Source organism: Corvus moneduloides, chromosome 1, assembly GCF_009650955.1.
Source record: "Corvus moneduloides isolate bCorMon1 chromosome 1, bCorMon1.pri, whole genome shotgun sequence".
NCBI lineage: Eukaryota > Metazoa > Chordata > Aves > Passeriformes > Corvidae > Corvus > Corvus moneduloides.
Genome location: NC_045476.1, coordinates 125,517,933 through 125,542,638, shown reverse-complemented (window position 1 = coordinate 125,542,638; position 24,706 = coordinate 125,517,933). Strand labels below are relative to the sequence as shown.

General features: G+C 36.3%; 1 protein-coding gene across 1 annotated transcript in view; it reads right to left on the bottom strand.

Moving 5' to 3' along the window:
* RAB2A (RAB2A, member RAS oncogene family) overlaps positions 1-24,706 on the bottom strand; it is a 43,287-nt gene that overhangs the window by 4,664 nt on the left and 13,917 nt on the right. The window contains exons 4-7 of the mRNA XM_032126232.1: positions 22,946-23,013; positions 13,322-13,404; positions 11,887-11,979; positions 8,210-8,321 (exon numbers count right to left, since the gene is read on the bottom strand). Coding sequence (XP_031982123.1) covers positions 8,210-8,321; positions 11,887-11,979; positions 13,322-13,404; positions 22,946-23,013 — 356 coding nt within the window. The remainder of the gene's footprint in view (positions 1-8,209; positions 8,322-11,886; positions 11,980-13,321; positions 13,405-22,945; positions 23,014-24,706) is intronic.

Genomic DNA, 24,706 nt, shown 5'->3' with positions numbered 1-24,706 from the left:
GTATAATTTAGGAGGTGATTAACAGCAGCTAGTAATTACAACAAACATACAGGTTTTTTTGTTTTAAAATAGCAACACCATGCAACCATACAAGACATGCAACCCTCTGCACAAGCCTATTACAGCAAATACAGATCTAATTCAAATATAAAAAAGTAAACAGGGTTCATGGAGAGGAACAAATCATACCTTTCCTCATTTCTACACTGGAAGCATTTGACTGCTGAACTTGCCACCAGAGCTTTGTTTCCTAATTAACAGGACTGATATGTTTTCACCTTTAAAGGCCTTACAGCTCCCCAGAGTAATCAATCTACTGCAGCTCAATTACTGCACCAAGCACACACCGCAGCCAGTGAAGGAGACTTGAACGACTGCAGCAGGAGCAGAGAGATATGAATATGCATAAACTCTAAGTGGGTGATCGAATCATCACAGAGGGTCATGAGAATTTGCAGCAAAATAATGAGAAGAATTAATCATTGCAGATTCACAAGGCACTTAGGAAGCGAGTTCGTTTTTCAAACACGTGTTAGAGTTGAGAAGAAAAATTGGCTTTTGGCCAACTACGAATTGATTCAAATTCCTCAGAAACAGAAGTTTTCTATGTAAGGAAAAAAATTCAAACTTATCTTTGTTCCTGATAACATACTAATTATTGTAATGGCCTCATACATGTGCCTACTGAAAAGTATACGTCAACTTTGAAAATTCACACAGCTGGAATCTGTGAGGATACTTCTACTTCAGCGGGACACTAAACAGAACTTGAAGTCTTAAAAAAGCATTATGATAACTTCATGTAAACAAGCACTTAACAATTGGCACTTCTAACTGTTCTAGAAGATGCCGGCTAAGTACACCAAGACTCTTAGAATTAACTTCATGAGAATTACACTAAATCTACAAAAATTACTTTAGAGCAACAAACTAGAATTTTAACAGACTCCAATCTAATACAACTGAGAATAAATTCTCTTGGATACTACACTCAAGAACAGTCATTGTAGCAATGCATCTATCCTCACAAAAACCAGTAAAATGCACTGGAAAACAGTACTGCATAAACACAAAATTCCTTCTATTACTACACATGTACTGTACAAAGCAAAAGAGCATACTGAGTTCAGTACAGTATATTTCAATATTTAACATATTGGCCAAGAAACTGTTGATCTGAAAAAACCAAATATTACATTAATCTCAGTTCTATCATTTCAGTTCTCCTGAAGTCATAATCAGACTACCCCAATTCCCATCAGTGATTCTGGTGCACAACATATTTAGTGTTGAAACAGCACATACTGTTGCTCTGCATAGCAAAATGCCAGGTTGCACTGGGCCACAGAAGTAATTCCTATTTGAAAACAAATGATAAGAATATAGCACATAGTAAGTCTACCTCACGTTCTCTTCTTTTTATGTACTCTAAAAAATTGCTACTAATCAGCCATGAAAAGAGACTTCAATCCCTTGATGCTTCCATTTGTTTCTCACATCCACATATTTTAAGTTAACTTATGATTCAAAGTGTAAGCAGACTCAAAATAATCACCTGAGAACATCACTAAAACAGCAGTCTACCTGCTCTAGAAATATCTTATCAGATTTTGGTATTGCATGCTAGTGCCCCAATTAGCAAAGACAAGAAAGTAAACTTGGTATAATTGAGTTCTTCTAAAAATCTCTTTTAATACTGCATATTCTAACTCTTATCTGGAACATGCAGTATACTGTAAACTCTTAATTATTTATGGACATTTTAATTTATTTATAGTTTATCATACTTTCAGATTAACTGAACCATAGATGCAGAAAGACAGAGCAATTTCCCCTCAAATCCAGTTTATATTTATTAGACCACATGCAGGGGACTGCAAGAACACAGCTGTAGCACTTCACACACCAACTTGGATCCAGGTGCAGTTTAGCCACCTCCACACAAGACCTCACCAGTAAGCCCACATGGGCTCAGCTGGCTGCCTACCAAGCCTACTGCAGTTGCACTGTACATTCCCATAATGCTGCTGCTACTAAAACACTAGACAAAGATACTCATGCTTGTCCATCCCAAATCAGGTTCAGGTTCATTTTCACCACTCCAGGGGAGGCAGTACCAGACTCACCCTGGATTTATGTACAATCACCTGAAAGATGGCAAGGCCCTCATACACAGTACCTCTACTACTCCCAAAAGTGAGAGACTTTTGCAAAATCAGTATGTTAGACTTCCAAATATAAAAATCCTTGACTAAATTTTGGGAAAACTCAAGAAAACAATGTAACTTCAGGAAAATGTCTACATTTAATGTTTAACACTCAGTAATTTTCTAAACCACAACTTACTGATGCTTTTATGCATGAGACTGCTGAATATAACTGTACCACAGCATTAAAAAAAGGTTGTATACAAGTTATTCAGTGATTTGTTTTAATGTAACGTGTTTTTCAATTGTGTGCTCATTATAACTAGGTTTCCAAATAACAGCAGTACCCCACTGAGAAGTGCATTACTGTACAAGTGGGAAAATGAGTCCTGCAAGATGTGATCTGCTTGTTGTGTCATGCCTGCACCTACTGCAAAGCCAACAAAAGAGGCTTTTAAATCACAATATACCAGTGTAATATCACTTTAGATTATCTGTATAAGGAGTTTCCCAGATCATAGTCCAACATGAGAATCAAGAGGCCATGTCTCACAATGCCTGCCCCAAAAAACCCCCCAAACAACACAAAACCGCAACAACCAAACCCTACAGATACCACATTTTAGGTAAATTAATCCTACAAACACTGAATGTAGAATTAAATCAACTTCAACATTCGTATCATCACACAAATAAGTAATGCAGGTTTACTACCCTTGAGACAAATCCAGGAAGAATTAATTCTGCAACTGGTAAAAACAATGCAAGAAACAGGTAAGGGAGTAAGTTCCTGATACCTCTGTCTCATGGAAGCTGTATGCAGGAGTAATAATAAGCTAAGGGCATCAGAACATGATCAGTAGAGCAGCTACATGTAGTTTTCACTTGCAGATGTCAATAATGTCGCTTGTCTTTCTCAGAAAGCTAACAACAGGACAAGAATCTGAGGACTTCACTACAAGCTGAGCATAACAGGAAAATCCCGTAAATGAATCACCGATACTTTTCAAAACTCAACACTTTACAAGTTCATCTTTGCCTAAAATCAAGTATGAGATCACGTTCGGCACGGCCAGCTCGTGGAACATGCTGCCCTCTGGTGGCAATGTTAAAATTAAATTTAATGCTTGGAAATAAAAATTGGGCAATCAGTATTTCTGGATTCTTTCTTACAATTAAATGAGGAATGTTAAAGGTTAAATATAACACAAATTCTAAAGCATGACCCAGCCAACACCTAGAATTTCCTCCTCCTCTCCAATTTCCTATCTTATCTTTTAGCAGTACGATATGATAAAATAGTTAGATTACTCTACTATTTAAGAATGCATTTGGAAACAGTAACAATATGGACAACAAATGGATTTACGCCTAAAGCATGCACCTTCCCAGTGTGTAAGTGGTACTGGATGGCCACTTAATAAAGTGAGATTCCAAAGCTCTGAGCAGCTCTTTTATGCACACACAGTAAGGCAATACCTTTTGCAGCTAAATGATCTTTCAGGAAGAGGCCTAGCATGCTAGAAGGGATGCAGAACGATTAATTATAAGCAGTAGTAAGGTGCTATATCATGGATCCACACCCCAAAAGCACCCCAACACATTTGTAACCTTATATTTGAAGTATAGGTGCAAAGACAAACCAGAACTTGATAGCACAATTTATGTCCCCATTGAGGCACAATCTTTCTGACAAACTTATTGGGCTGATTCATATTACTAGAGCTCAAACTGACTTTAAAAGTCCTGCAGCTGTTGTTGAACAGTTACACAGGACAGAATACTTGAGGAAAAAAAAAAAGATAAATTCCCTAGAACTAAGAATCCATCTCTCCAGGAATCTACAGGTCAGGCAGGCAGTATCATACATTTCATGTTCTTCTATAAAGCCTGAAACACTCAGTTAACTGAAACCTTTTATTCTCATCACAGATGCCCAGAAGCCCCAAGCACCATGGCAGAGCCACTATTCCTTACTGTGAAGCTGGGGCACAATCCAAGGATTTGCCACAAGGAGCTAAAAGCTGTGTATCTTCACTACAGCCAGGTATCCTAGCCCTTCTCCCTTCCACAGCTGAAGTGACATGAGCTTCAAACCCCATTTTCTCACAGGAGAAACTGGCTAAAATGTCAGCTTCACACTGCTGAAAGGTCAGCGCTTTGATTTCTAGAAGCTTGAAGGAATACTGGTTTTGATACAAGTTAAGATAAACCTAACTTTTGGGTGGGCTTTTTTTTTTTTTTTTTTTTAAGGACTCATGATGTAGAAATCCTACTCTTTTGCAAGTACTAGTCAGATTACCTCTTGTGTCACTTTACCTTGCTATGAAAATTATTAACATCCTATGACTTTCAAGTTTTATTAACTAAATCCCTGCTTTCTATATTACCATGTCAAACAACTATTTGTTTCCCAGCTCTTAGTAGTGTTCAGAGAGAATGTGGAAGGGAAATAAAGCACACTTTAAAAATCAGTTCAACTTAAGATGCCTCTAAGAATCTAATCTTGCCAAGAGATTTTCATTTTCACCCTTCAGAACATTACAAAAGGCGATCTCTGTTCTCTTATCTATCCCACTGGTGAAGCTACAGGAACTTGAGCTCCATGTAGCAGAAGTGCTCCATTGGTCAGTTAAAACCATTAGTCTACTCAGATTTAATCCTAAATAATGAATTTACTATTGCATTCTATTTATGTGCAGACAACTTGGAATAACACAAATAATGCTCTTAAGTTTGGCATAGGCACCGCTCCATATGGGAAACAACTTACTAAAACCAACTCCCACACCAGGAGTCAGTGATACAAGGGCACGACTCAGGTGAGATCAGCTTCTGAACGCTGATGTTGTCTAGAACTGCTTTGACCAGCATCCAGAGAACTTTCTGGCTTAAGATTGGTCACAACATTCATCATTATTAAAAGTAGTACTCTGAAATGAAAAGATTATGCACAAAGCTACTGTAGCTTCCCAAATACAGCTAGGTATCCTTAATTCTTGAGAACCAGTGCACATAAATGGATTCAAACCATTGATATGCCAGGCACAAGAAGTTAAGCAGTGTGTGCTATAGGAGACTACATGGTCACCCTGAGACCATGCAGGTGACTCTACTCTGCCCCTGCCCAAGCAGAAGGCTCTTAGCAAACTCTGAACTGCAGGATGCAGGTAAGACCACAATTAATGGTCATATACTACTGTTGAACTACCAGTGAAAAAGCTAATGTGATAAAATTGCTAATGCCTCTTGCAAACGAGACTAAAAAACATTCTTATGTATTATGTGCTGGTTTAACGAGAGGTCAGAAATCAACAGATGTTGTGATTAAAACAAGTGCAAACCCTCCTGGGGTTCAGACCCCAGACTAACATGTATGAGTGAAAAGCCTCCCAATGGACATCAGTGTTTTCTTAGAAGTAAATAAGCAATACTGAAGTCTGCAAACAGTACCTCAGAGTACACATCACCCATCCACAATTCAACAAAGTAAAGCAAATATGATAGCCAAGATTCTAAAAGTTAACAAGATTCCATCACGAGAAAGACCACAGCCATGCATGTTAGAGTGTACACTACACTAACTCCAACCAGCTTAGAAATCACTGAGAAGGAAAAAAAAAAAAAAAAGGCACAAGAAGTCAGTAATATTTTGATAGTTGGTTACCTTTACAGCTTTAGACAGAGGCTAAAAGGAAATTAACAACCTCCTGTTTAAATAAGTATGATATTGCTGAAGAGACTAGCATTAACTGTCCTTGCACTGCAGTCAAATTATAAGCCTGTGGCTAGCCTCCCCCCAGTAATCATTTTATCCTCTCAGTGATGCAAAAACTCTTTTTACACAATCCCACTCCACATCAAATATGATGACTTAACTCTGTGGTTACAGAGAATTCTTATAAGTCTCCAAAGTAACTATGAAGGAAGAGCCTGCATCTATTTCCCACTCCCTACCGTCTATTACCAATTACGCAAACAGGGTGGAAATTTCTCCAACAGCCTTACACAAAATAAACAGCCAAGAGGATATTTTCCACTCCTTATCATCCATTTCTATTTAAGATGTAGGTAATGAGGCATAATCCTGAAGAACATAATGAACAATTTTAAACTGTTTTAAGATCCAAGCACCAAAAAGGTCCATGTACTGCTCCTGCTACAGATTTACTAAGGTATTCCACAGTGGTGGAAATCAGGATTAAACAAGGGAAACAGCTTAAATAAACTTTACCAACAGAAGCTGATTTGTTCATATAAAGAAAATGCTAGAGATTAGGATTTTGCTTCTGTAGCTGTTAACTATTCTACATCGTGCCACGTTTTTTAGTGTTTACCGAGAACACCATTTAAGGAATTCACTTGATTGTCACTGAAAGGGATTATATCCTGAAGCTTTTCCACCAGAACTAGAAAGTTAGTATACACACACATCACTCACCTGTATAATTGAAAGGAAAGGATTCTATTTGAACTTTTTGATAAAGAACTTAATGCTCATTTGCCTCCTGATAATCAGAGATGCATTAGATACTGGACAATTCATTCACTAGGACATAATCACCTCTCTTTGCATCAAAAACTATGTGAGAATCAGATAGTAATGAATCCTGTGAAAGTCATCTGTAGCTTACTGTAACTTTTAAAAAAACTTAAATATTTTGTAACTACAAGGCTTTACCAATAAAAGAATACCTCATTGGTCACATACCATTTTGAATTTAGGACAGTTTTGGGAAAGAATAGGGGCAGATTAAAAGAAGATGAACTACATCATGTTATTCTAAAAAACGTCAGTGTGGATGAACTGAGTATGGGCTTGAAAGACATGTGAAGCAATCTTTCTGCTTTACATAGCACTAGCATCTCAGCTGGAGCTCTTTATCCACCACTGTACTTGTCTGACTAGAATGCAGTTAGTTTTCTTTACAGCAGTCTGCATGTGGCTGTGTTTTGGATTTGTGACTAAAATTCAGTGTTGGTAACACACGGATGTTTTAGCTACTGCTGAGTGTCACTGTTTCTTACTCTGCCCTCTCCTAACAGTGATTAGGCACAGGGTAGGCAAAATCATGGGGAGCACAAACCAGCCAGGACAGCTGACCAGAATTGGCCTGAGGGGTATTTCATATTACATGAGTTAATGCTTAGAAATAAAAACCAAAGGGCAGTCAAAGTTGCTGTTGCTCAGAGACTGGCTGAGATTCGATTTGTGTGTAGGAAGTTGTAAGTGATTGCCTTTCTGTCACTCTTCAACCATCTGTTTCCTTCATTTTTAAAACTCTGTCTCAGCCCCTGAGTTTTATTCTGCTTTGGCTCTTCTGGTTCTTTCCCCCATCCTGCTAGACAGAGGCACTGAGTGAGCAACTTGGTGGGCATCCAGCTGCAGCTGAGGTCAGCTGACCATGACCACCCTTCAAGACAGGAATGCAGTAAATCAAGGTGAGAGATGCAAGAACTCACATGTGTCCAGAAATATGAACTATAAGCCAAACTTGAAAAGACTTAAGTTCTTTAAAAGTAGCAAAAACTGAAAAACTAATTAAATAAATAGCAGACTACAATAACCTCTTCAGCAGCTCCGTAGAGGACAGAAAATTGAAGCTGTGTGCAAATTGAAGAAGAGTCCTACTAGGTAGTAGAGAGGAAAGATGTTGACAGTACAAACACCAAAGCACTGCAAGAGATTGTTCTGAAGAGCTTGTGATATACTAGGAGCCTTCAGAACAGGTTAGGATGACATCTACCAAGAATACCAATAGCTTGGCTTGCTCTGGACTAGCAAATCTATTCTAGCCTTATTTCTTAGATTTCATGACAGACAGAAGTTAGCCATTTCTCTGATCAAGTGCTTCACAAAACCCCACAAGTACAATAATTAGGAAGCCTCAACAATATAAGTAGTGCTGTGCAATCAATTACAACACGGACATTGTCTTTCTCATAATATAAAGAGTAGTTAATTCAAGTTAAGGAACCCAGAATCTAGAGGAATAGTATCTATACAAATGTGTAATTTAAAGCAAGTGTTTAAATAAAATGCCAGTGCTGAGCAAAGTTACCTCCTCTACATTGGAAGCAGTTTTGGCAGATGTCTCCATAAAGATAAGTCCATGCTCTCGTGCAAATGCTTCACCCTCCTCTTTCTTGACTTCTCGTCTAGATTCTAAATCACTAAGATGGAAGAAAAAAAAAGTTAAGTTACATGGTCTAACATGTCCATATAAAGATTATCCTTCACAGCCATGCTTATAAGCCTGAGAAGCCAAGAGCTCCCATCAGAACTTGGGTATATAACTAGTCAAGCTCTTAAATAAAGCAGAATTACTGTAAGCCCTGCACTTACAGTATATGGAATAGTTACAGGCATCACACTCGCTTGAGCTATATATCCTAGCTGACATAAATCTTACCAAAGACTTCATGAAACAGCTTTCTACAGGATGAGTGTGTATTTAGGTATTCCTTGAATACTAACCTCAGACATTGTCTTTTCAGTACATATACTCTTCTAGTATAGTATTACCTACCAATTCAATACTATAAAGCTGAGCTGATAAAGGAGCTTTGTAAGTGATTTCTTAATAGTAAACAATTCTAAAAATAAAGTTCATTTTTTCTATTCAGTAGCAAAACTTCACACAGTCAATTTCTGTTCTAATAAAAAACTTAAAAGCAAAAAATAAATTCTTTTGAACTATATTAGCTTTGAACTACATTAGCATCTCCGAGTAAGTCAGAATTTAGGTTTTGAAATTCCTGGCCCTCCAGCAGCTAAAGAAATTGAAGTGAGTGTTACACAAGTTCTTGCTCCCTGCTTTGGAAGCAATTTAATTCAAAGTTAAACATTACCCAAAGAAGCAGAAAAAAAACCCTCTTGGACTGGACAACTAGAGACAAATCCATTTCTCTACGTAGATAAGTATTTTACTCTTACTTTTTAAAACTCCTTTAGGAACAAAGAATTCAGAGTTTGTCCTTCTTTGCAAGTATATTACATCTTGAGCAATAATAGTGATAAATTTATTACTGATGTATAAGTGTAAGATATATATTTCAATGAATTTTCATCTAAGTTGTACATGTATAAATATCTTAGATACATATTTTTAACTAAAAAGCATGCAAATAGATGTATTTAATTTGCTGTCAGTATACAAATAAAAGAGTATCATACTAGACTTCAGTGTTTCCCAACTTAGTAATTATACATATATTAAAAATAGGTAATACTCACTGTGGCATCATCTATTTTGCAGCAAAGCAGATTTTCGTGATTTTTAACTAAATGCTAGCTCAGATGAGTTACAGAACCAATACCGTTCAGCACATTACTTAAATATTAAAAAAAATTTGAAGGTAAGGATACAAGAAATATCTTCTTAAAAGAATTTTGAAGTTGACGTTCTTTATATTTAAGCATTCCCAGTATTAGCTGACATTGTCTTTTTCAACCTGAGCAATGTCTTTATTTGCTACTACCATGCTATTTTCAAAAATACCTTATTTAAAACCTTGACTCACTTCAGTGTTATCTCCATGACAGAACATAAACAAATAACTTTTTACTTGAAATAATGCAGTTGTATCAAAAACTGCAATGACAGCCCAGTCAAAACTCAATACTGATACCTAAACATATTCTTAAAGATCTTTAGCTGCTTCTACTAACCACAGTTGTCTTCCTCTCTCCATTCCAATAATTCGAAGCATTTGGTCTTACTAGATCAATATAGCTATGCTTTGTTCTGGAAAGAAGATTAAGTACAGTATTTGTAATGTTTTAACACTAGTATTTGCAATGTTTTCAACAAACAGCCATTATATTTCAAATTAAATTCTCAATACTCTTCAAATCCAGCAATAAATCAGTATTACAAACTTATGTCAAGTGCACTTTGGGGAGTCATAAGAGCAGTATTTATTTCTTCAAAACTGTTATGCTAGCATACATTCTTCCTTCCACCCATCTCTAGTAGTATGCCCTACCATAAGAACTCTTTCAGGAAAATACAGTAAAATTGAAGGAGTTTTCTTGTTGTCCTCCTTGAAAATAATATCCTTTAAAAAGCTTAAAACTTTTAAGTTAAACTCTTAATACTTTTAGTTCGTGCAGCACCTTAATCTGTAACAATATAAAGTGCACATTTTAAGTGTATTTATTGTTTGAATACAACCTACTTGTAACTGGGAATTACTGAACTAGCTGCAAGTAGCAAATAAGTCTGCATCAGCAGAACGCAAGACATGAAAATGTAGTTTAACAGCTAAGAATAATCAGAAAGTTACAGATGTCAATTAAGTACGCAAACTTATCTCAAGCAAACAGTACACTCTACTGTTTCTCTCAGTGCCATCTTTTTACTCACACAAGTATAGAAACAGTTGGTCAGGGCCATTCACGGGTTTACCAAAGCTTCATTTAATAAGACAAGATTACATTTTTTATATTAATTTGTCAAGATTATGCTTGTCACGTTCCTCAGTTAAAAAGAAAGTTGTCAGTCATTTACCAGGTAACGTAAAAAGAAGTTCACAAACCTCACCATTACTTAATATGTACCATGGTTTTCAGGAGGACGTAGAGGGTGGTGGGGCAGTGGGGGAAAATAGAAGAGAGAAGCGGGGGAAGAAGAAGAAAATAAAAGTTCAACAGGCCCAAATAGCAAACCCAGACTCACTATCACAGAGCTGTTTCCCAGTAGCATCTAAGAAACGATCTGGCTGTTTGTGAAATTTTCAGGGGCACACATACACATTGTAATTTCAACTGGCATCTTTACCTTCAAGAATTGCTGAGGCATGGACGTAAGTTCAAGTCAATTACACAAAGGCCCATAATTAATGGATTATTAAATTCTGAGGTGATGCTTTCGATATTTTGAAAAAATTCTGCATCCAACAAATAAAAAAAAAATCTAGACATGATGCTACAATTCACCAGATCAAGAACCAGAAGAATTAAAGATAATAAAAACATGTCAGTGAATATATTAAGACTTCTACTACGAAGTCTCAGCATCATCAGGGAATAATTTTGTAATTTTACACAGTTTAGCTGATAAGACGACCAAGTAACTGGTAAATTGATTACAAATTGGGTAACACTTCCAAAACTTTTAGTTGTATTTTCATCACCCAGTGACTTTACCAGGAAATGGTGAAAAAGCATTCTCTGACACCAACCCCAGCTAAAAGGTACAGAATATGGAAGAGGCTTGCAAATCAGAAATGTCTCAATCACTGAGGTATGCACTTCTTACATTTGAAAGAAGTTTTTGATGTGAGTCCTGTACTATCGGGTTTTTTTTTTAAATGACACTTTCTTTGATGTGATTCTTAACCAAAAACTAAAGCACTTTAGAACACCTCCATTTAGGAATCATTCTTCTAATAAGGGGGAGATCTAGGTGTTTCTAATTGGTGATTCCAGAAACAAAAAAGCATAATGAGAAAATAACTCATAAATCCGTTGCTACATGCATTCACAATCAATCCTTTGGAAGTAAAATTACTTCCAAAACAGATATTCAGAATGTAACATAGTTGATCCATGTGCTGCACATTTGTATTAGTCTAATTAGAATAGGAAAGGCTTTAGGTTCATCACAGAACTATGCAAAATGACAGAAGGGAAGTTAAAGTTCACATATTGCCTACAAATAAGAAAACCCAAAAGCTGAAATACGGAGAAGTTAAATCTTTCCCTCTTACAAAGTAGCAGCTGATCAATTTTTACCTTTTGTTTCCAATAAGCATTATAACCATGTTGGAATTGGAATGCTGACGAGCATCTTCTAACCAAGTTGTCAAGTGGTTGAAAGTGTCCCTCCTAAGTAGGGAAGAGAACGAACATTAAAAGCAGTATTTTAAGAAATCCTTCCCCTGTTAGTCAGCTTCTTTACTTGAGTAACCAACTCACTTATTAGTGCACATGCTCCGGGGATAAAAGCTAGTAATCCCTTTGTGAGAGGGAGAACAGGTGAACAAAAATTTAGCAAACAAGGAGTGTTAATGAACTCTGACTAAAAGGTAATTGAAAACATGTTTGCTACAAATTGTAAAGAGGATTCTTAGAGCTGTAAGAATCTGTAATTTTATATACATACAAAAACTGCTGAACAGAATTTTAAAGGAACAGAATTTTACCCATCAGATTCAACCAATCCAAACAACAGTACAAATAAACGCATACTCACATAGTAGTATTTGTTTTACTGAAAGCAGAAAGTGGTTGATAATCTTCTGTGAGTTTAGAAGCTGAATAATAAATTCAGCAATAAAGTATTTTAAAGTGAGGTGCATGAATGTGACATTACAGTTTTTACAGAAGGTGTATACTAAGTATTAAATCCCATGCTTGTAGAGTGGTTTTAAGATACCGTATTTTATTTATTAATCAAAGATTAATTTAACTGGAAATCCAATAGAAAGAATATGTTACTTCCTGATATTTAGAAATAAAAAGGGAACAAAAGGAAATCTTGTAGTAAAGTACAAGGCATTGCTCAATACAACAACAAGAGCCAAGACCTACAGAAGGAGGCACACAATAAGATTTTGGAGCCTGAACATTTTCATAAACCAGCCAGAATACCCAGAGTTTTACAGATAAACTGTATGTAGATACTTTAATACAGCAGGGAAACTTCAGTAACTTCTGAACACCTACTAAAAAACTACCAGATTAAGACCTGTATTTTCCAAACCTCATAAACACAGCAATGGTAGAAGTTTCCTGGTATTTTTTATGTAACCAAACTTCTATGTTTTACTATTTCACTCCTTTGCAGAATAGCACATCAGTAAAAGTATTCTGCTATAATTAAAGAAAAATTATCTCTCATGATAATAAAAACATTAGAAAGGAATTAATAAAATATTTTCAGGTCTTTCTCAGTAAAGAGAAATCCAGAGGTCAATAGTTTATAAAAATATTTTATTTCATTCTTCCTGAGAATTTGGGCATACTTTCTCAACTACCATACAGAGAAAACTGGAAGTATGTAGGTTACATATGCTATATCTTGATTAAGAGCACTTAAAGAAGGTTGATACAATGTTAGATTACCAATATCTACACAAAAAGCCAAACTAAATGAGACACTTAGCACTGCTATACACCATAGCACAATTCTACAAAGACATCATTGTAATCCAGTTGGTGTTCTCACCTTGTAATGTCGTACACTAGTAAAGCCCCTGCAGCCCCTCTGTAGTATGATCTTGTGATGGAACGGAAGGACTCCTGCCCTGCCTGTAGAACACAAAGTTTCATTACTTCATATCTAATACTTTTTTTTTGGTCCTGAAAACCATGAACTTAGAATCACAGGATCATAGAATTCTACTTTTGAGAGATGGGGATAAGGAAGAGTATGGATGCGAAATCAGAAAGAGGACAACTGGGGACAAAGTCTCCAAAAACAGGAAGAGAAGGCACATAAGGAGAAGACACCAACTACAGCACAGTGCTGTTAAAACAGAAAAAAAAAAAAGAAAAAAAAAAATCAGAACAAGACCTCTAAACCTTTTTTGGAAATCCCTGACAACCCAATTTACTGAATGGCTTCACAATACATGAATCATTATTAGAGCACAGAATGGACTCCTAGCAACTAAGCTCTGAAGACAAATTTGAAAGGAAGCAAATAACCCAGAGCTTCACATTTGAATTCAATAACCTGCTCCCTGGGGCAGCTGTTGACACTAGAATAAATAAAGTCCATTGTAAATAAATGATGAATGACATCTTTACGCCCACCATCTGCTGGTGTAAAGGTTGTTGGAAGGCCAAGGATGCAGATTTTATCCGTTATATCATAAACTGCAGCCAGCTTTCAACAGTCTTCAGATGGAATTCTTTCAGTAATCATTTTATTAAGAAAAAACAGAAAATGGTTGTGAATTCAATTTTACACAATTCTGCTCCACAGTTAATCAATTTCCTCTGTACTTGATAAATAATGCTTGTCAAAACAGCTACAGGATGCAAGAGTCATCTTCATATACACTGTGAAAAACTTCAAAGTCTACATAAATTAGATAGTTCTCACAGAAGAGTATTCTGTAAAAATCTCAGCACTTAGAAGTATATGCTCAAAAGAATACAGTCCTGAAAAATAAATATTCATGGTTGCAGATCTTGAGCTCCTCATGCTCATGTTTTTCAGAAGACCTATCTAGCACTTGACACTTGCTAGAAGAAATATTTGCTTCTAATATTTAGCAATAACAGATGCTTTAGCATAATTCAAAGATAACATAGAACATGTTTAAGAAATACTAATGCTGAAAAAAAAACCCCTATATATGCAGTAAATCTGTAGAAGTATAGGAAATTGCCCTGATTTAAAACCATGAAACATAACAGTGAAATATTTATCAAATACAAGCTACCTTTCAGCCATGCCTACAAAATAAGTCTATGGAGAACTTTTTCTTCTCAGTTATTGTACTTTTCTTAATACTAGATCATCTTGAATTCAAGGAGAACTTGATCTAGATACTGTCACTGAACAAGAACAGTGAACAAGAACAAGCACAACAAGTTTAGACATGTTCAGTCTTCAGAAAGCATCCTTATCTTCCAGAATAGACAGTAACTTCTGTTTAAGAAAACACTTTATCTTAGCCATTCCAGTGGAAACAGTTATAAAAGTACAACATACTTAATAGTTTCAATACCATTAGAATACACTCACATATGCTCTTGGCCAAGAGTCCAAGTACATCTTTATGTAAACTTTGGTAATAGAATACAACCAGTAGAATACACCAAGAAATAGTAAAAAAACCTACAGTTTTTCAGTGCAATACTTGGTTTCCTACATAGACATTCAAGTAAGCTCTACAACTTTTTCTTGATGTGGTGACTAGCTCAAGTGGGTGGGAGATAAATGAAACATTTCCCTGCTAAATAGACAACTTATTGTTACCAGGGTGTTCCATAGATTGCCTAAATTCATACATGACCTGGGCTTCACCTAACACATTAAGATTGCCTGTTTCACCTTCATAAATTCCACCCTGACACGTGAAATTGTTCATCTCCCTAAGTAAGTTAATCATGGTCAAGCAACATGTCAGGTTCTAGCAGATCTTACAAAAATGTAAGAGTTGTGAACTCTTAAAAGAATCACTTACTTAGAAAAGTTCAGTATATAAATCCTAAAAGTACTGTAATATTTTTAATTCTGCCTCACTTGACAATGGTGAAATTTAAACACCATTGCTTCCTTAAGGAAAGGGTAGAAAATGGTATCTTCTTTGGTGAAGTATTATTTTGAATTAATCAATTAATTGAAGAATTATTTTCCATATAGCAATAATTAATTTATGCTTACATATACCGATGGACAAGACAAAATAAATTCCCTTTCATTCTAAGCAAAAGAAAACTGAGTTTCTGTAAAGAAGCTCCATTATATTAAAGTTTATTTTATATATAATATAGAAACATATTATATAATAAAACCACCTTATATATATAATTTACTGGCTACTTTAACAGAATCATTCTGAACAAGATCTAGAAGGTCAATATAGCAGGGTTAGGCATGTAGAATATACTCCACAGCTTTTTTTTAAGCATCATTATTACTTTACTTCTTCATCTGAGAATTTTCTCTGTCCCCTCCCCTTTTTTCCAAGGGGGACAAACTATTTCAAAGAAGTCAAAACTGAAAGAAAGTGTAGGCTTTCTTAAACTGACTTAAAAAACCACAAGTGTGCTATAATTACACTTTATCAGTCTTACAAAAAGCAGGATCTACCGAAGTTTAGCTACTTGTTACAAGGAGCAACAGACAGAAGCAGCAGTATAAAAGCTCAGTATAAATTAAAATCAGCTTCAATACCAGAGAAAGGCCCTTTATCTTAATTTTGTTATTACCATCTCTTTCATGCTCCTGCAAAATCCAGCACTTACTTTTTTTTTAATCTCTCTTCCATATTAAAAAGCTTTTTTTCACAGAATGGTTGAGGTGGGAAAGGGATCTCTGGAGGTCATCTATTCCAACCTCCCTGGCTCAAGTAGGGCCATTCAAAGCAGACTGCCCAGTTCCACATCCAGATGGTGGGGGAGGCAGCAGTCTGTGGTGTCAGAAATAGTAGGGGCAATACTCAGGAAACAAATGTTAAAAATATGGCCTTGGGTGTTTCCCAAGGCCACATTACATCCAGTACAGGTGATACAAGCTTTTGCTCCAAGACAATCCCTGATTATATGCACTGTCAGAGCTTTGCTGCAGTGGAAATGGGAAGATGGAGGATGTTTCTGGTAACAGCCAGACCATGACAGCTACTTCACACACAGAAACTCCAGCTCAGACATGGCTGCCTGCAGGAACCTATTACTGCACACTGAGCAGGCCTGAACATGCCTCCTCTCTCTTCAGGGAAGCAGGTGCTAGGTCTGACATGAGTAGCTCACTAATCATGAAAAAATGCAGGCCTCTGATAAACAAGCAATGTTTTAAGTGCTAAGTAACATTCTTTTTTGGCTGTTTTCTGTACTGTAAGCTTTTACAATTCATACCATAATGGTTCACAGAAACAAACACTTTCTGATAGGAGAGACTTATATAGACATAGTTCTAGAAGTCTTAGGTCTTCAAGCAAGTACAAAAATCTTTATCCTTGCTTCAACTGCACAGACATATCCCATGTGCTTCTCAAAACACACTTCAGTATAGAGACCAAAATACAATTTGAAAATAACAATGTAAGCAGAACACAAAGCATTATCGATCACCTCAGGTCACTAAGATACATGGAGATTTAGGACCTGCCCTAGAGTTTCAGGAACATTTAAGCTATGCAACTGTGTTGTCACGGACACAGTATCTCTGGCATATTTAAGAAAAGCCTCTAAGTGTTACTATTCCCTCAGGAAATCATGGTGTCATATCCAAGTATGCTGGTGGAGTTGCATCAGTGGCAAAATATGAAGGCAAGCCTTTGTTTTCAAAAAGAGTTACTTGCAAGTTCCTTAACTGTGTATTTTTAAATCTATAAAATAAGGGGAAAAAATTAAAAGAACCATAACTCAGGAAAAGAAAGTAGTTTAAAAAGCAGCATCCACAACAACATATCTCTCCCTAGAAAACAGTCCATTGATTTTGCTGAGCTCTCTATTCTCAATGCTGAAGAATTTGAAAAGTTTCTTCAAGGACCAAGTTACCTGAGAACATCCCAGCAGGCCTTCAGCATCCAAGCTGACAAATAGTTTTTATTCAGAGGGAACATTACAGTATACATCTACATCCAATATGAGAACTACAACACACCTAGGTAGTAGCTCTGGACTCCCTCACTCTGAGAACAGGCATACATATGTGGTATGTTCAAAACTGGTGACAGAACATTTCAATCACACCGGGAATTATTATTTACTTGTTTACATTTTCCTAAGTTGCAAAGAAAACTAAAAAGACATCTTAAAACCAACTCGTGTCACACCACCTACAACAGCTGCCAGCTGGGAACTACTCCACAAAGTTGATCCCTGGAATAAAATGTTCCAGAAAGAAAGAGGAGCAATACATACCTTTAAATATAGTTTTGAAAGTTATAAATACATTAACAGCCACTTAGTCACATGTCAACTTGTTTATACAAATGCATTAATCTTTCTTGCAATCATGTCTCCAATTCAGAAAAAAAAAAAAGAATTTTAAGATGGTTTACTAGCATGTAGTACAAATAGGCACAGAAGCAGTGTAAAAATAAAAAACAACCCCTTCTGTTTCCAGCAAAGATTCCCAAAAAAACCCAGAACTAATAACTAAAAATGCTTATGAAGAATCTATCACAATATAAGAAAGTCTCATAATTTATGTGAAGGATTTAGCCAAGTTACATGTTGCTTTAGAATTTAGTCAGCATGCAGTAAGAACTGAAATTTCAAGAGCACTAAAGATCCCCAACGACAAAACTGTACATATGTGTAAATACAGATCATTTGTACATCTGCCTTTTCTTCTGGTGGTGTTGAATAAATGCCATTTAGATATCCAAAGCAATTCCCAACACATCACAGAACCAAAGCTTTAGCCTTCCATTATCAGAAGTACACTTCTACTTATAATTTGAAATAAACTGTACTTGAAACCCTTAGGTTTTAAGTAGCAACCCTCACTAAAATAAGAGTTCTACTGTGCAAAAAAGTAGTTCATACTCCTCCCATTTAAGGCCTTATCCTAAGCAAGAGTTTGCTCTTGTAGAAATCTTGTAATTATTGTAGAAAGCATGGATAAGATGCCAAGAAATTAAAAAACAATTCAGAAAATAACATGCCAATATTATAGTATTTCAATAACCAAATACATTTAAGCATGACAGACAAAGGTTTGTGAACACTAAGCTAGAAGGTGTATCAAGTTGCTGTAGCTTCCTAAAGTGACATCATGGGTGTGAACAATAACTTAAGCTACTGGCATTGAAGTTCAGATGATGGTCATACTACACAAACAGCAACAGGAATAACTTAAATAGACAAATCCCCCTGCCTCACCCCTCAACCCATGGATCCAGAAATAAGTTAATCTTCCCACATGGCAGCAAACAGTCTGTGACTGACGATTAAACGAATTTCAGAAACTAAAGTAGATCCTCTGGAAATTCTTGATGTTGCTTCACAGCAGTCTAACAACAGAGGGCTATGAGATGCATTAATATGCATGTAGGTACCATGGTTAAAAAGAGTCAAATCAGTAAAAATGTAGTAAAAGAATACACCAACTGCCCACAAACATGAGTGTGTTCTGACTAGCAAAGCAAGTAGAAAACATCATGAAGTAAACAGTTAGTGACAAGCTCTTGGGGGTGAACCCTACATCCTAGCAATTGTCAGAGTCACTAGGATAAATATACATTAAATGAATGAAGAGCACTTTATTCAGTTCTAATAGATCTAAACCAATTGAAAACACAAGAAAAAGATCTTAATTCACACGAAGAATTAGTATATTCCGAATATCTGAAAGTGAAATACGCCTTTAACAATCATGCCTTCAATCTTCCACAAACATGCTTTTTTTTATACAAGCTGTCAACTCCTAACACTATCAATTCAATTAGAAAGTACACTTGCATGGAAATCAAGAAGTTACTTTAAATTAGTTTAGAAAAACCAATTATTTCACATATTTAGTCTGCCTAAGCAGGGCTAAGGTGTTGTAAGTAAACGTAATTATGAATTAATGTTTTTAAACCATGGATTTCCATGAAATAAGGCTGAAAGATACTAAAAATATTGCATTTAAGTACACAGGAAATGTTCGTATCATACCAATTTAGAGAACGTTAGCATTGCTTAGCGTCATCACAGATCTCTCCTACTGCAGAGTCTGAGAAAATATCCTCTTCCAATTACTGCTTATTTTTGCTCATCAACAATGACTTTTTAGTAACAGTCAATGCAATACAGAACATCCCCCTCAACAACAAAACCAAGGCCACTGACTCAGCCTGGTAACAAGCCCAGTTATCTCTCTACAACAATGAACTTTTTCTGAGAAGCAATTTTAGTATTTCTTAGTGCTATGCTGCTGCCACAAGACAACCAATCTCATCTACACAGCTTATTTAAACTCCAAAAGCTTAACAGCTTCCAGAACAGTCATTTTAATCCTTACTAGTTGCTGTAAACCACTTCTACTTCCCTAAAAGTTGTGTGCAGCTGACACTAGCTCAAATACCACACTTCCACAAAAGAGTTGCTTAACTTATCATAATAGACAATTACCAACTAAGCAGTTTGGACAAAAGTATTTCTCAGTCCATCCAACTATTGGAAGCCATTACTATGATTAAAGATAAAAGAAGAGAAATAATCTAGGTACTAAAGACAAACAACAATTTCATCCAATACCTCCTCTTTACAGACCTAAAAACACCAAAAAGGAATAGTGAAACCCAAAGACTCACAGAGCTAAACACCTGGGCGTGCCACAGCACACACAGCAGCAAGCTTGCAGAGCCCAGCAGTGGGGAGATCCAGAACAGCCTGCAGCTGGGAAAGAACAACAGGACACTATTTGCTTGTGCAGACATGAACAGTAGGAGAGCTGAGACTGCAAGACAACACTAAATGCAAAGGCCACACTGAGTATCTTTCATGGAATGTAGGTTTTCATTTGTGGGGTTTTTGGCAGGGGAGAGGCCTGGGGCTAGGTGTGTTTTTGTATAAGACTAGTGTTACTAGACTACCAGCTCACAGGACCAAATACTGGACTACAAATTCTAATAGACATACATGCATTAGTTAAGCATATATTCCAGTCTGGCCTCATCCAAAAGGAATTCAGTTCATGTACTCCCACATGGAAAACAGACTGCAGTAAATAGAGCTAACCTCTGTAATACACTCCTAATCCAAACTAAGATGCTAATGAAAAAGTAAAACATTCTTGAGTTATCATAAAAGAAGGACACACAAATGGATCTCACAGACATGCAACAATGTTAGGTCTCCGTAAGGTGCAACATACTCCTGCAGTGAGGTATGCTGCAGCTTCCGTATGTTCCCATTACTATGACACACCTTTCCCTGGAGCTGCAGTGATCTGCTGAAGACAACATAAAATGAGCACTGTTGCATAGAAATATCAAGCCAGAAAAACCTGAATTTTAGTGTTTGATTCTCTTAAGCAAGCAAGTTCATTGTTAAATAATCCAAACAAATTTTATCGAGCTCTCCACTTCTTATGCCTCTGCTCAGGATGCATCCTGTTCAGTGATGGATTAAAAGCAGGTGTGTAAGGCTAGCACCAAATCAAAGAAGGGCTAGTGCTGTGACTCAGTAAGCACCAACCAAAAACATAAATAGTTCATGTGTTTCCTTAGCAACAGGCGTAAAATGAACCTTCTCTCACCAAACAGAAGTTGTTACAGCTTAATAAATACAGAGATAGCACCAGTAACAGCTACCAGTTTTGGCTAATAGAAAATGAGAATATGCTTAACACAGATAGAACACAGTAACCTCGGTCATTATGGACACTGGTGTACCTTAACACTCATAAGTAAAATATCTCTTGAGAATTACCTCATCATGTTTCTTATTTTTAGTATTCCTTCAACCTTTGCACCCAAGATCACAAATGATACAGTGCAATTCAGATATACTAACAAACCAAGACTGGATTAGAATAGAAATATCCCGTGTTTTAAAAATCAGATTGCATACAGTTAAACTTTTAACTATGACCAATATACTGTCATTCACTGCATACAATTTATAAACTATTAAGTACAACACCAGTATACAATCTACTCAGTGTATGAAAACTTCCAATTAATATCTTCAATTTATGTATGATATACTTAAGAAGCTAGCCAGAAAAAAATCCCTGCTCAAACAGAGTTTATAAGTTATAGTCAAAAGTACTTGGGTTGCCATTTTGGCTACTGGACAATTTGCATGCATTCAAGACAACAACCAGACTGCAAAGAGCCACTGAGTCAGAGGCATCAGGAAAAGCACAGTCTACTGAAACATAGCTGAAGTTCATTCATATCTAAGGCGATTAACAAAATCAGTTCAAATGCCAGTGAAAGACAGTAGTAAAATTAGTACTTTCATCTGCAGACAATCTGCCCTAATTTTGTAGGTAGGTGTAGGTATGTAGTCTCAGTCACACTATATACTAAGGATTTAATCATGAAGCTACTTTTTATGCAGAGATTTGCTTGCATATTGACCTTAAAAATGCTCAGCTACCTTGCTAGACTGCAATCCACAGTTATAATAGTAAAAATTCCCGGGGCAGAAAAAGCCTAAAAAAAGCTGACCATATTGTTCTGTATCTTTTTCTTAGAGCTTCCAAGAAGGCACAGGTGTTAGATGCCACTTCAAGTAAAGAACTTGTAAAGTAACTAAGGTCTTACCTACGAAGTTCACTAAAATATTACATTTATTTACATTTTTATATACACATGCACATATGTAGGCACGCATACATGAATGTATGCCCCTTCACTGATTTGCTGCAGCAAAAAGGGCACATACATGAGGCTAGGGATCACGTACCTGTCAGTTTCTAAAGGTATCCTAAAATGCTTTTAGAAAAGGAAACAGGCAACTCTTTCTTAGGGAACAGCCAAACACATTTAAAAGATACAGATAGCAGTATGAACATCTTAAACCTGCTTCAGAAGTGTAGACAGTGACTGCTTTATAGTAAAGTGACTGACAACACAAGAACAGCCAATATATGTTCTTAACCTGAACCCCCTCAAAAGTCAAAGTCTGAATTTTGGAAGGTATTTTGAAACTTTAAGCATTTATTAGTCCCTTCTTGACTGAGGTATTTACTGTCTTGAACTTGTGCTCTTAAATCTTCTTCTATGAAAAGTGAGCCATGTGTTTTCTCCTACCTTGGAAACGCAAACATTTCCTCTAGAGAACTCTTGATTAGAGGTAGCAGACACAACACAATTTCACAACAGGATGTTGTATTTACCAAATCTTGCATGAATGCACAAAGAGATTGTTTAGAGAAGTGTAAGTTCTTGGTAATATAAAAGACTTTCACCAAACAGTGAAGCAGCATGAATTATAAATCAGTATTATAAATCTGACAAGTGTTGAGGAAGTTACAGTGCAAATGCCGAAGAATACATCACACCAAAAAAAAGGAAATATTAGCAAGTTTTTAACTTCATAGAAACCAACGAAAAACTGCAAGACAAAGTACATAGTCTGTGGATGCTGATGATAGAGAGCTTAGCCAGAATAAAGGAAAAGCTAGTGGAACAGTATGTTTAAACGATTTTTATGATTCATTACTTACCGTATCCCATATCTGAAGCTTTATCTGTTTTCCATCAATAGTTATCATTCGAGCCCCAAATTCTACACCTGAACAGATTTTACAAAAGATGACATTATTAGCACATATCAGAAAGAAGAATGTCAAGTACTATGAAAGCAAGAACATAAATTTAAGTTCAGTCAACACTGCAGGAAATAATCTCTTTCACAATCTGCTTTTAGCCAATTTTCCAGCTGCTTGAAAGAGCTAGAAAGTTTTCTAGAAGAAAGGTAGCTGTTACTGTCCAGGTGTCTGGGAGGTATTTCCAACAAAGTTTTCCAAACCACTTAGTAGCTCTCGATTAGAGGGAGAAACAAAACCCTTTGAATGTAAACAGACTTCTGAAGAGTCACAGTTATTTTAACACTCTACCAGTAACAGATTGCTGGGGCCAGTTTAGAAGAAATTACACCTACAATTCTTTATCAATAAAATAATCTATTAAGTGAGCATACAAAAAGTCATCTTTGACAAGACAAATTTTATTACGGTATTAATTAAAACACACCTGTTATTTAAAAAGTTCTTCCAAAATTCTAGCTAATTAAAGATGAAATTTTATAACCAAGGGAAAAAAGTGTGTTTCAAATAAACAAAATTTCTTCAGTGGAAAAATTCAGCCTTTTATACCATCTTTTAAAGCAATTTTGAGATGATTAACAGTAAATCAAGTATAAATTGAGGCTGTTACTGCAGTAGTTAAAATCTAACAAATGGCTAGAGATACTGGACATATTTAAAGGCTATAAAGTTCCCATTAACCTATAACCATTATTAAAAAAAAAATACAGACCTGCTAGCTGAAGTTTCACTAAAATTGGTCATTGTCTAGACTTGGACTCAAGACTTTCAATAATGCAGCCCTGATTTGAAATACTCCAAATGTCTCTTCAAAAGCTTGCTTAGAATATTTGAGGGTGCAGTGTTGCTTTCTGTGGAATGATTTGGGGGAAAGGGGCGGAGCTCCCCAACAGGATATTGGAGCCAAATAAAAGCCGTTGGCCAAAGACCACTGTGCTCTATAGCAACCGAATAACTTGCAGCAACTCTATGTAAAGAAATTGAAAGAATGGAGGTGGAGAGGCAGCAAGGAGGAAGCAGGTAAATGACACTGCTCTTCCTGAGGTTGATTGCAAAGGCAGGGAAGGTCTTTGGACTACTACACATGTAAACACTGAAGGTTTTACCTGGTCTCAAAATGTGGCTATAGAGCTGCTGATTTAAATCCAAATAATCTTAAATGCTTCGTTTCTGAACACGACCCCATAAAAAAAATAAAAGGGTATTTATCCTATTCCATTAAAATAGATGCCAGGAAAAAATTCTGAATTTGAAAAAAAACACAGTTTGATGGCAGGCTTGTTCTCCAAGAAGGAATAGAAGCTGATCAGGTTTACAATAAGGGCATGTCCTATGGGCAATGGGCAAACAGCTACAATGTTTACAATGGTTTATTTGATCTACACATTTTCAGTACTTTTAATACAACCATTAGGGCATTTATTAGTTAAATTCAACCTACCCCATCTCACCCCACAGGAGCATTCATATGAACCCATGTTCTTTCTTTATCTGTCTTTCTAAATCTGTTTGGGTAATTGGGAGAACCTGGCCAAAATACACACAGGCCCTAGCAGTTAAGGAGGCATTTCCACTCTCTTCTTCCCTCTTTTCCAAGCAGCTTCCCAAGCTCCAATACTACATCCCTCCTCATGTTGCTTCTAGGTTCACCTCCTCATC